The 13,399-nt window shown below is 37.0% G+C and overlaps 1 protein-coding gene across 2 annotated transcripts; it reads left to right on the forward strand.

The window, feature by feature from the left end:
- The first annotated feature begins 1,901 nt into the window (after positions 1–1,901).
- On the forward strand, positions 1,902–12,645 carry LOC144438857 (carotenoid-cleaving dioxygenase, mitochondrial-like). Of its 2 annotated transcripts, none has more exons than XM_078128056.1 (8): positions 1,902–2,090; positions 6,827–7,230; positions 7,762–7,903; positions 8,503–8,954; positions 9,615–9,729; positions 9,857–9,942; positions 10,950–11,061; positions 11,425–12,645. In XM_078128056.1, the coding sequence occupies exons 1-8, from the start codon at positions 1,988–1,990 to the stop codon at positions 11,568–11,570; spliced, it is 1,560 nt and encodes a 519-aa protein (XP_077984182.1). In that variant the 5' UTR covers positions 1,902–1,987; the 3' UTR covers positions 11,571–12,645. The 2 variants fall into 2 exon arrangements, with proteins under 2 accessions (XP_077984182.1, XP_077984183.1); XM_078128057.1 differs by having other exon boundaries at positions 8,506–8,954.
- The last annotated feature ends 754 nt before the right edge of the window (positions 12,646–13,399 follow it).

Here is a 13,399-nt window from a genome sequence, read left to right on the forward strand (position 1 = left end):
TATCCTGATATTATTATTGGGTGCAAACTTCTCTTGAGATTTGACGTTGACCTTCAGGGTCAATGATCAAAATCTGGCCATTTCCTGCATACGACAGACACTTTTCATCACAACTGAACTGATAAAGTTCAGAAGTGCTGTAGGCTTGGCAAAGTGTCTGTCTGTCTGTCTGTCTGTCTGCCTGGGATGTGTAGATGAAGCTGTATTCACAGCATGATGATCCCTTCAGCAATATGCAAATTAGGGGAAAAAAATCTAAGTTTGGTAAAAAAAAAATTGTATCTTGAAACTATGGTGCATGGGATTGAAACTTGGTCTGGATGTTTATGGGGGTACTATTCTGCAGTTATTGTTGAAAACATTTCAACACAGTTGGCCCTAGCAACCATGACCATGCCCTTAGCAACAGTGAAATGATGATACATATTGCAAATATAACAGGGATGCGTAGGAAGGTGAATGAATATTTTAAAAAATATTTGCAAATATGCCTAGCAAGAGGACCATGCCCATAGCAATGGCTAAATGGTTTATATTGCAAAGATGAAACTAGAAAGGGTAGGCAAAGTCATGAAAGGCTCCAAAAATGTATGCAAATATGCCTAGCAACAAGACCATGCCCATACCAACAGTCAACTACAGATGTGCAACAGCACCATTGTGGTTATTTTTGTATTTATTTATTTATTTATTTATTTATTTATTTATTTATTTATTTATTTATTTATGTATTCTTCTTTTAAAATTCAGTCGCATAGAAGTAAAGTATGTTAGGGTCTGTGTGTTATACAAAGACCTGTCCCAAAAGCAACATACATACGTGCGTGTACAATACATACATACATACATACATACATACATACATACATACATACATACACACACACATACATACATACATACATACATACATACATACATATACATACATACATACATACATACAATACATACATACATACATACATACATACATACATACACACACATACATACATACATACATACATACATACACACATACATACATACATTCATACATACATACATACATACATACATAACACCCATACGTACGTGCGTACGTACGTACATTAATACATACATACATACATACATACATACATACATACACACACACACACACACACACACACACACACACACACGCACGCGCGCGCGCGCATACTGACTGACAGGCAGGCATATCATTTAAATTGTTATTCAGTTACTATTCAAATTGCTTGTTCGTTACAATGTGCCATGGTAGGGATGCGGGCTCAAAGTGACTATAGGGGAAACAAAAGCATTGGTTTACATCTGTGTGCTGACTGGATTTCATATACGCTAATACCACAACCTTTGGTTGAGATTTTAATTCAACCAAGTTTTTTTGTGCTTATTAAATTAATAGTTATATTGAGTGACAACATGGTCAGGAATGCTATGTCTGTGAGCTATGGCTGATTGCATACTGAAGCACAGTTGTACAGGGATGGGTGAGGTTGCCGGGAAGGGTAGCAATTTTCATTGCCATATCATTATTATCAAGCTATTTAGAGTATTTTCACATTGTTTTCGTAATGGCATGTGTTTTGAATTTTCAGAGCCACCCCAATCGTCAATAATGACAACTCCCTTACAGGACTAGCTTTCTTCTCTAAATGTTGTAGTTACACTTTCATTAGCATTACAATAGCGTTCCCGGGATAGCATTACCGAAGAAAATTATAATACTGTACTGCTTTCTATAATAAAAAATAAGCATTACGAATCCGGATTCCGGGGTTTCCATTCATATAATGTTCGCTATACTGATACGTATGTTCGTGACCTCTGTGGTGTCGACGTCATAATATTGGAAGTCATGTGACCAAGCTAGTAAGTAGCTATAGCAAGCCCGATATCATCAGCTCGAAGGGTCGTACGGCAGACAGCATCATACTCGAACTGACCTCTCAGCTGGCTACAGCAGAAACATTTGAAAATGGAAATCGACAAGGATTTTAAAGAGGAACCCATTTCCAAAATGTTCACGGCATTACCTGCAACAGAGGAGCACCCAGATCCGTTGAAAACGGTCGTCAAAGGTAAATGGTTTATTGTTATCCCACCTAGCTCATAGACATGACGTCACCTTCATCAGATGAATCATAGATGAGAGAGTCTTGTTTGTTTATAAAGGTATTTGTTTTCGCGACAGGGCATTCCGTTATGGTGTGGATATGTGTGTGTGTTACAATGCCGGGTATTTATACATGTAATGTCACACTCGACATAAACCTGAAATAGTGAGTGAAATATCAGGGTAACTAACTATTTGTAGTCCATTCGACAATAGTTTTTTATTTTTTATTTCTTTTCTTTTCTTTTTGGGTGTTTTTTTAAAAAACTATGGGGCTTTTGTGAGATTCGATCACATGGTGGCCTTAACCTTGCTACCCTAGATTAATCAGACTGCTATGTGTGTGACATCGTGTTGCAAAAGCAAATCACAATGTCAGCCTTCTCATTTTCTGAAATCGACTGAATATTCCAAGACATGTTTATAGGGTGTATCGATTGGTTTCACGTGTTGGCTAGTGTGGTCAACTGTAAACAAAAGATACACTGTCGCGTCGCTATATACCCTACACACTTTCACAGTGGCATGCGCATGTTCGTTCAACCTTGTCGTCTGGACGCGGTATTCCTTGCCCTTGTATGTACGAGACGCAAGGCTTTGATTGATGTGATTAAGAGTTTAACCTCTGAAAAGCCAACAGTGGTATAACTTTAAGAAATTCTATGAAATGGACTTGGTTCGCACCTAATTTATACCTCCATGGTTCAACTGACTCTCACCTCGGCCATTGTTTTAACTTCGAATACGTCATCATGGCTAGGGTAAAGCAGGTCATATGTTTACCGTTATATTCTAGCACTGTAGCAGTTATATGAGTTACATATAAATATCTATCAATTGGTCACATTCTTATCATCGGGCAAGTGTAATGTTTCAAAGTAGTGCTATGATAGCAGCATGGGCCATTGTCTGTCACAGGTTAGCCATTCCCTACTTCAAGTGATAGTACACGACATGCTACTGCAGCAATTTACTTATAGCAGACTGTTGTTCCGCGATTTCTATAATGTCTTTGGCCCAATTTGGGATCATAAAATATATTTATAAATATGTCTGATGGTTTACCATAATGCCATATCATATGCTTGTTGTATTTGTAAAGTTGTATACGGTAACCCCGAGGCGGCGATATAGAGTCGCAGGCGATTTTTTTTTTTTAAAGTTGAAATGGCATGTCCTTTGACAGTGGCTAGTCTATGAACCCCAATACGTGCAAACTACAATAAATATGTTCCGGAACATTGAGTGCACGTAAACGCATAGTACATGTTTGTATGTGGTGACAGGCATTCAGCGCTGCCAGATCACACAGTTTTTTTTGTATCAACGAAGTTCAATACAATGTTGGCTTTCTAATTCTAATCAATACTTCGAAAAACGATAGAATATAGTCAAAGGTCAAGGGTCACTTTTACGAACAGTGAACTATTATAAATGCTAGCAATGTTCCTGTCATAATATAATGTATTGCCAGTAATAGATCATGTATTCTAAAGTAAGCTTCCTCTAATTCTGTTTCCATCGAAACTTATATTGTGCGTAAAGCACATGCTTTCATTTGTTTGTTTGTTTGTTTGTTTGTTTGTTTGTTTGTTTGTTTGTTTGTTTGTTATTTGTATAAACAATAGGGATATAAAGTGAAATTTGTGTACGTACACGTAAGTTCATATGAGCTATAACTTATCTGCATTCATTACGTCGCCGTCCACGTGTACCTGTGTATTTGTAAGCATGCTTGTTCGTCTGGGTACGTGTGATAATATGTTGATCGAACTTTGTGTGAATTATCGATCAATGGGACGTAGGCAATGTTTTAGTACTTAAACACACACACACACACACAGACAAATGGTTATGTAATGTCCTAAAGCCAAGTAAAGGTATTCTATTTTGGGATCTCATGGTCAATTTTATGTGCATGTAGCTCTTTCATGCAGGTATACTCTATAAATATAGTACTGCCATTTTCTTCTTCTAAAACTATGATCATATTTACGCCATCTAGCAAAATAAGCGCCGTGTATGTTGAGAATGGGGACGAATACCACAATATAAACTATGTAGATATTCAAATGTCATGTTCCCAAATTGTTCTTCTTCTTTTATTCAGTACCTTTTCCTCAAAGGGGCACAGTAGTCCTGTCGACAGTAGACGATCTAGTAAAACACTTGTGTGAAGATATCCCCTTTTACTACTCTACTGTTATCACTGATCACCATGATGGCTGCTGGTGGGGAGTGTGACCCTCTCACACTAAGAACCTTTTTGGAAATAAGGACATACAGGGGGCCAAATCCCACAAAATCTCAAACTGTACATGTATCAAGCTTGGTTTGTTGAGAAAACTATTAGCAGTCCAACCGTGAGTGCATGACACAAGGAAATTTCATTGCTGGGACTACTTGACATGAGTATAACATAAATGATTTAGTTCAAGGAGACAAGTCCAAAATTTACTTTAAAAATAGACATTTTGGGTCATTGACTCGTGGTAATCCCCCCGCCCCCCTCTCTATGTATGTATGTATGTATGTATGTATGTATGTATGTATGTATGTATGTATGTATGTATGTATGTATGTATGTATGTATGTATGTATGTATGTATGTATGTATGTATGTGAGTGTGTGTGTGTGTGTGTGTGTGTGTGTGTGTATGTATGTATGTATGTATGTATGTATGTATGTATGTATGTATTTGTTGTATGTACATCTGTTTGCCCCCCCCCTCTCTCGATAGTCTACGCTGTCGAAGTACCAACTATGACCACATTTATTTGTGAAATGATATTTTTATGCAGAAGAAAATAACAGATCGAGAACAGCAGGTCTTAACAATCGCGTAATATTACATCACGCCAATACATTGCTTAGGGAGTGTCCAGGGGGTCATGGAAAAAACCCCCAATGATTGCTTAATGCAACGTAAATCGACCTGCAATTCTGCCACTTCTCAAAGTAACTTGTTCGCGAAGATGTGCAGGACTTGTTTTATCACAATCACTATCAGTGTTTTCATAAATACATGAATTTCCTGAGCTATCAGTATCACAATTGTCGCTATCACTGACTAGAACATGCATTGCAGAAGTGTCACTTTCATCAGTCTCAGAGCCACTACTATCTGTTTCACTCATGTTTCACTCATTTGCAGTCAGACATACATACATACATACATACATACATACATACATACATACATACAATGTACATACATACATACATACATACATACATACATACATACATACATACATACATACATACATACATACATACATACATACATACATACCAGGGGTGAACAAATCATTTTGTGACCTGGTGGTCCCCGGACCAGGTCCTGCTGAAAGAATTAGTGGTCAAGGTAAAATTTGTGCAGGTCCGCCCAAAAAAAATCGCTTGTCCTGGACCCAGGACCAGTGGATTTGTTCACCTCTGCATACATACATACATACATACATACATACATACATACATACATACATACATACATACATACATACATACATACATACACACACACACACACACACACACACACACACATACATACATACATACATACATGTATATTGTGTATGTATAGTGTATGTGTGTAAGTCTATGGGGGAGCATGGAAAAAAATCAAGAACTTGCAGTGGGGGGGGGGGCATCAATTTTTCCCAAGCTTTTGTAGGAGGGGTCATGGAAAAATACACAAGGAAAAGGGGAAATCCTGCGGGGTCCCCCTGGAAGTAAAATCTGGACTCTCCCTTAGCTAGCTAAGCTCTAGTCCTTCACGATATCGTCTCAAGAGGCGATCGGGATAAAAACGTAAACATGTACCAAGAAGGTCAATTCAGGCAAAATAACGAAGGTAAAATAGCACTGAACGATTAGCCGACATCTACATCGGATTTTAATCAGATTGGATATCGACTGATGTCATCGCATCTAAACGCAATGCCATGGCCTTGGTTGCCATAGAATTGACGAGGTCATCTCATAACGGATGATCACCTTAATTCTACCAGTTCTTTAAAGTCACGTTCGCTCACTGCAAAGGTCAAAGTTCAGGGGTATTCAGTAACGGAAATTAAGATATCGAATTTCTAACCGCTGTATTGTTCTTTTTTCGCAATAACACAAATTAATAAATAAAATTGAAATGAAAATAATGGAAATGACAAATGCGACTGGTAGGTGTCCAGTCACCCATCCCCCACCCCCTACCCCCCTCCCCGGGCTCATGAAAAGTATAAATTAATCAGAAAAAAGAAGAAGAATACGTAGGTATATACATTTTGGGTGTGAAAAATACATTAAATACAAATAAAATTACATTAGAATAATACAATCTCTGAGAGCACGCTTGAAATGATTTCTTATCTGGATATGTTTAATTGATGTAGGTAAGCTATTCCAAAATTTAGCTCCATGGTAACTGAATGAAAATTGACCCAGACGAAGATTTCTTTTTGGAATAAGGACATGGGAGTGTGATGTAGATCTAGTGTTATAGCCATGACTTGGAAAACTGAAATAGTCTGTGAATTTGTGAGTTTTATCACCTAGATTTCATATCAGTATTTTTAAAAAACCTCCCGTTGCGCCCTCAATTTTGTCACTTTGATATGTCTACAGATAATTTCAAATACGGATATTTTGTCACTGTATAGCAGAAGTGTAATTGTGATTGCATTTTAATTTCCACGCAGGTCGTATACCAGAGTGGTTATCTGGTAGCTTACTCAGAAATGGACCAAGTCTTTACCAAGTAGGAAATGATCAATACAACCATTTCTTTGACGGACTCTCCAATATCCATCGATTCAATGTTCGAAAAGGCATAGTCACCTATCAGAGTCGATTCCTTAGAAGCGATGATTTTAAGGAAGCTACCGGTGCTAATCGTATAGTTCGATCTGCCTTTGGTACATTCGCCTATCCAGATCCATGTAAGAGTATATTTGAACGTTTTTTCTCGTATTTCACAATCGGTGAAGTTACCGACAATGGCGCCGTCAACGTTGTCAAAATCGGAAACGATTTCTGTGGCATAACAGAGACACATTATATCAGGAAAGTTGACCCAGAAACCCTGGAAACTTTGGGAGAGAAGGTTGGTATATCTGTTAATCTCTGGGCTAGGAATTTATATTAAGTGACTATTGGTAAAAGTTTGGGGTGAATTTATTCCAGTACGTTGATTTTGATATTTGATTTATATTCTGTGCCATCATGTTCATACTAATTACGTTTGTATGAATGCTTGTGAATTTTGATATCTTTTTCTTAGATGTTGACGTGTCCATGTATGTTTATCGATTGTGACGCCTGTGCTATACCTGCAATGTGTGATCCTTTCGAACACTCCTAATAATAGCTCTTACTGTCAGAATTGAACTCTCAAAATGCAACCGGTACCAGCATCACCCTCACCAAATTAATCCGATCTAATATAGTGTGTAATTGTAAAGCGCTTTGAGCACGGCGTGGGAAAGCGCTATATAAGAACCCAACATTATTATTATCAAAGTATCATCGCAACGCAATAATGTTACTCTCTGGATGTCGCTTTAATTGGATTTTCGTTTGTCAATTGAATCTCAACACAACTAATAATATTGTCATATATCTATGTATATTTCAGATAGACTATAATAAGGTGGTATCTGTACACGGTGCCTCGGCTCATCCTCATATTGCAAACGATGGGACCACGTACAATATTGCTATCAAATATGGTTACTATAGTAGCTATCATATTGTCAAGATACCACCTGCAGATAAAGGTATTGAATCATATATTGTTGCACAAAATTGTCTCGTAACTTTGTACATAGTTTTTATTAACCAAATAATTGAAGACATGTCTTTCTCCGAAAATACCACAAAGTTATGACATTCATCTCCATCGGATATAAATCATACTCAATTGCATATTTTTCAACGAGATGTTAATATAGTAAATGACAAATACAGGATAATCATTGTTTAATTTTACAAGTTTTTATGTAAATCTGATATGTAATTTGCATAAATAATAATTTTCTGATTATTCATGCAAATTATCATTATTTATGTCCTCTACATTTTTTGATAATTAGGCAATATCTTTACAATGCAAGCTTTGAATTTCAGACAGTTTAGTACATTCATAAACGGTATAGAAATGCACGTGTCCTTGAAGCTTGTTGATGTAGCTTATAATCTTATTGATCCATTTGCATAATTAATGATTTTACGATCATTAGGCAATATCTTAAGTACACAAGCTTCAAATTTCATATAGTTTCATATGATTTTTCATTCCAACAATGTGTGTAGGAACACAAATCTATGGTTTTGCCCTTACGGGAGGCATTCAGTTCACATCTGGTTTTATCTTCAGCAGATGAAGGCCCTCTACATAAAGCATCCCTTGCATGTTCCATACCAATGAGTTACAACCACCCAGCATACTATCACAGTTTTGGGATCTCAGATAACTACTATATATTCGTTGAACAACCCCTCGTTGTGAATATTTGGAAAGCGTTGCTATACAAACCCCTACAACGACCTGTACGTGATTGCCTAGAGTGGCATCCGGAATGGAAGACCCGAATTCACGTCATGCGACGAGAGGGTGGGAAAGAGCTCGATACAATTTTTGTCGCTGAACCTCTGTTTACGTTCCATCATGCCAATGCGTATGAGAAAGATGGCCATTTGATTGTCGATCTCTATGGCTATCACGATCATGATATCATTGATAATATGTTTATGAAAAATCTGCAGTCAACAAAACATCTACCAATGTCCATGCCCTGGAGATTCGTACTACCGTTGGATGTAAAAGAGGTAATGATGCATGGAAAAATTTGTCTTTACATTTCTCAGTGGTATTCCAATATATATTTAGAGGTTTAGAGATTTAGAATAAGGTAACTACTGTATAAAAATCATACCGGAAAAATAGAAAACCATATAGAGGGGAGGTAGATGGATGGATGGATGGATGGATGGATGGATGGACTGACATATATAGAGCTAGAGGGGAGGTGAATGGATGGATGGACAGACTGACATATATAGAGGGGAAGTGGATGGATGGATGGATGGATGGGTGGATGGATGTAAGGATGGATGGATGGATGGATGGATGGATGAATGGATGTAAGGATGTACTAACATACATATATGTAGAGGGGAGTAGATGAATGGATTGACAGACAGACAAACTGATTGTCAGATATGTAGAATTTATTCAGTGCATCAAGTTCAAAACCGTGCCAGAAAGTGATGCAGAAAGTATGACTCAAATCGTTCAATATCACAGTTATTTCCTCATCCTCAATCTTACAGAGCTCAAACCTGGCGATAGACCCTATACTTACATTTTCCCCCATGTTTACCACAGTCAACCAGAATGCACTCTTGACGTAGGTGCCCCTTGCCGGAGACATGTTTGATGTGTAATTCGTCTCTTTATAATGCGCTGTTCATGTGTTCCTCCTTCAGAGTGCCATGCCTGGCGAGAATCTCGTTACTCTACCTGGGATATCTGCAACAGCTGTCAAACTAGACGATGGTACCATACACTGCACCTATGAGAACTTGTTCGATGTTAATTTCAGTAAGTAGAGTCTGGTGTTTTATTTTGCATCGTCCGACCACACGAGGGCGCTATAGGATTGCGTACTTACTAGTTAAATTTTGCACATGATGATATAATATGTATGTATGTGTCTTGCTTCCAACAGCTTTAGAGTTTCCGACCATTAATTACAGAGATTATAATGGAAAAGAATACAGATATGTGTACTGTTTTGGAGATGACTTTAAAAAGGTATCTTTCTCTATATTATTTCAGGGTGTGACAAATCAAGGGAGAGAACAAAAAAAATGTCAGCGATGGCAAAGGGGTGGGAGGGGGACAGACAGACAGACAGACAGACAGACAGACAGACAGACAGACAGACAGACAGACAGACAGACAGACGCAGTGTTAAGCTTACAAATTTAAACTTGCCAGTTAACTCAATTTGAAAAGTTAAATAGAACACAATATACGTGACGGAGTGACCCTTTCCTAATGCTCAAATTCTGTGTCACTGAAGCTGATATAATACTAAGTGTTATCTTACGGCGTCCCTAGAGCCCGAGACCTTCCAGTAAAACAATGTTGGTGCTCAACCACACTCAGCTGAACGCTGTAACAATTGTCTTTCTGGTATACGACAAAATGAAACTTACTCCCTTTGGCCTTCCATTACATAAATAAGAATGACTTAGATAAGGTTTGATGTATAAAAAGTATACAATTAACTCCAAATCGAGAGTTATGTTTTGGTTGATAGCAACAAACCTTATCTAAGTCGTATCAGTTATGTTTACGTTGATAGCTACTAATCCTATCTAAGTCGTGACAGTTATGTTTTTTTTTCATAGCAACTAATCCTATCTAAGTCATGACAGTTATGTTTACGTTGATAGCTACTAATCCCATCTAAGTCATGACAGTTATGTTTACGTTGATAGCTACTAATCCTATCTAAGTCATGACAGTTATGTTTACGTTGATAGCTACTAATCCTATCTAAGTCGTGACAGTTATGTTTACGTTGATAGCTACTAATCCTATCTAAGTCATGACAGTTATGTTTACGTTGATAGCTACTAATCCTATCTAAGTCATGACAGTTATGTTTACGTTGATAGCTACTAATCCTATCTAAGTCGTGACAGTTATGTTTACGTTGATAGCTACTAATCCCATCTAAGTCATGACAGTTATGTTTACGTTGATAGCTACTAATCCTATCTAAGTCATGACAGTTATGTTTACGTTGATAGCTACTCAAAGGTGACGCTAAAAATAAATCCTACAAGTATTGGGAAGAAGACGAGTGTTTCCCATCGGAACCAATATTTGTACCAGCACCAAATGCTACTAAGGAAGATGAGGGTAAGGAGTCTAAAAAGACATAGCTTACTTTCTTTAACTTTTATTTAGTGAGTCTCAGGTTAACCGGTCACTACACCTTACAATTTGTATTGTGACGTCATCTCATTTAGGATAATTAACTTTAACATGCTTGCTATGGCATGTTGTTATGCAGTAACAATTGATTGATTGATTGATTGATTGATTGACTGATGGATTGATTGATTGATTCTTTAGCTTATGTCACAGTAACAACCTTGGACTGTCACAGTCCCTAATAAAAGTGTCAGCACTTAAGTCATCGGAAAGGATCGCGTGCATGAAGTTATCATTTTTGGCGAAGACTTTTGATATAGACACCTTTGTAATTCTGTTTCTTTTCAGGAGTGTTATTATCTGCCGTTATGAATGTGGGTGGAAAACCATCATATTTGTTGATATTGGACGGGGAGACATTTGAAGAAATTGGACGAGCTGAAGTACCTGTACCTGTTCACTGGAGTGCTCATGGGTTTTTCGAAGTTGAATAATGTAAAATATAACGTTTTAGCTCGTGCTTCCAATTCTGCATTCCTCAATTTGTTTTCCACGAATACAAAAGATTTGATATACCTTCCAATGAAACGGACGATATTTCAAGTTATGCTACAATCGGGATTCATCGTAAAACGAAAGACGCCCTCAACGTGCAAACATAGCTGACCGTACGTTTATTGGTTGAAGCTAAATTAATTCAATTGTATTGGATTTGAATGTCTTTATGTTTATATGTTTCGTCGATGATGGAATGTTGTCAATATTACTAGCAATATTTTCTGATTATACAAGGTGGAAAGAGTACCAATTATTCAACCATAACAACTTAGAAAACGATTTAACGTCGCAATGCTTTTAAACCAAACGTGACAATGCATTAAAATGTATGTCCTGTTACAAAGATTATTACGCGTATCTACAAAATTTTGGCGATGCTCAAACCTCGTCTAGAAATTCTTCAAATAACTAATTTGGTCTACAAGACATTAAATTGTAATTGTTAAAATGCAAAAATTTGGAACCTGGTGTTTCTCAGCTTTAAAAAATCATCAGTTTATACTAGTTTTTATCAATCACACGAGTACTGTTTTCACAAATGTACCCATGTTTCCATAGTGATTGTTTCTAAGGTGATTATTGACATGTCTGCATAACTGAAATGATGTAATTTACTAGTATATAGATTTTGATTTTTCCAAAACTGAACACATTTGAGCTCATTTACATTGTTTGCCATCATTATTAATGCAATTGTAAAACGCAATATTTTATGAATGGTTTTTATCAGCATGTGTTAAAATATATATAGTTTTTAAAATCTCTCTAAATTTGATCAGCGCTTTTAACGGACAATTCTATACTTGGTTGTTGAGTTGGGAAAGTTGACGCTTATAATTTATTTACTTTAGCCTTTTTGCATGTACCAAGATTTCAAGAAAAGAGTTTATTCTATGAGGCACAAGGTACATGGACATTTGAAATAAAGCATGCATTTCATTGAGTTTTTGAAAAGCAAACGGTTTATGATGATAATGAGTGTTTGAATAAAAAGCGACTCGTTCTAGTTCATGTATGTATGTATGTATGTATGTATGTATGTATGTATGTATGTATGTATGTATGTATGTATGTATGTATGTATGTATGTATGTATGTATGTGTGTGTGTGTGTATGTATGTATGTATGTGTGTGTGTGTGTATGTATGTATGTATGTATGTGTATGTGTATGTATGTATGTATGTATGTATGTATGTATGTATGTATGTATGTATGTGTAACATACTGATAATGGAATGAAACCTTTAAATTGACATATACTGTATGCGTTGTACTTTCGTTTGTGAACGTTTTTTGATATATCATGCTTTACTTCATCACATTGTACAGATCGTAGAAGAATGATTTCTACCATTACTACAGTCTGAGTGAACTATAAAGCTAGTTGGCGCAATATAAGGGAATTTTTAATGTCCTTGCAATTGCTCTCAATCTTTGTTTGCAGAGTTATTCTTCTGGCTGCTATCTTGTGGCGACATCGACAATTGCAGGGTTACAGCCCCACAGTCTGGACTGTTGGTCTTGTAGCTTTCGGCCTGTTTCCTTGGACTTTGAAACGTTTGTCGTCTGCTGAGTCGTTCAGGGTCAGTGTACCGGCCAATATCAACGAAGACAAGCAACACTAGTGCTGTCAGTAGAATGTAAATAACCACGATTCATTATCTGTTGATAGGGAGCAACTAGTCTACATGCTACCCATGGTATCGGATCATCTCTTTACCACTGTAAAGAGAGATCTTGAGATTTGATGCCACAGATAGCAT

This window comes from Glandiceps talaboti, chromosome 8, assembly GCF_964340395.1.
Source record: "Glandiceps talaboti chromosome 8, keGlaTala1.1, whole genome shotgun sequence".
Lineage (NCBI taxonomy): Eukaryota > Metazoa > Hemichordata > Enteropneusta > Spengelidae > Glandiceps > Glandiceps talaboti.

Coding starts and splice junctions, on each gene's coding strand:
- LOC144438857 (XM_078128056.1), top strand. CDS start 1,988: ATGGAAATCGACAAGGATTTTAAAGAGGAACCCATTTCCAAAATGTTC. Junction 8,955..9,614: donor TACCGTTGGATGTAAAAGAG/GTAATGATGCAT, acceptor TTCCTCCTTCAG/AGTGCCATGCCTGGCGAGAA. Junction 11,062..11,424: donor TGCTACTAAGGAAGATGAGG/GTAAGGAGTCTA, acceptor GTTTCTTTTCAG/GAGTGTTATTATCTGCCGTT.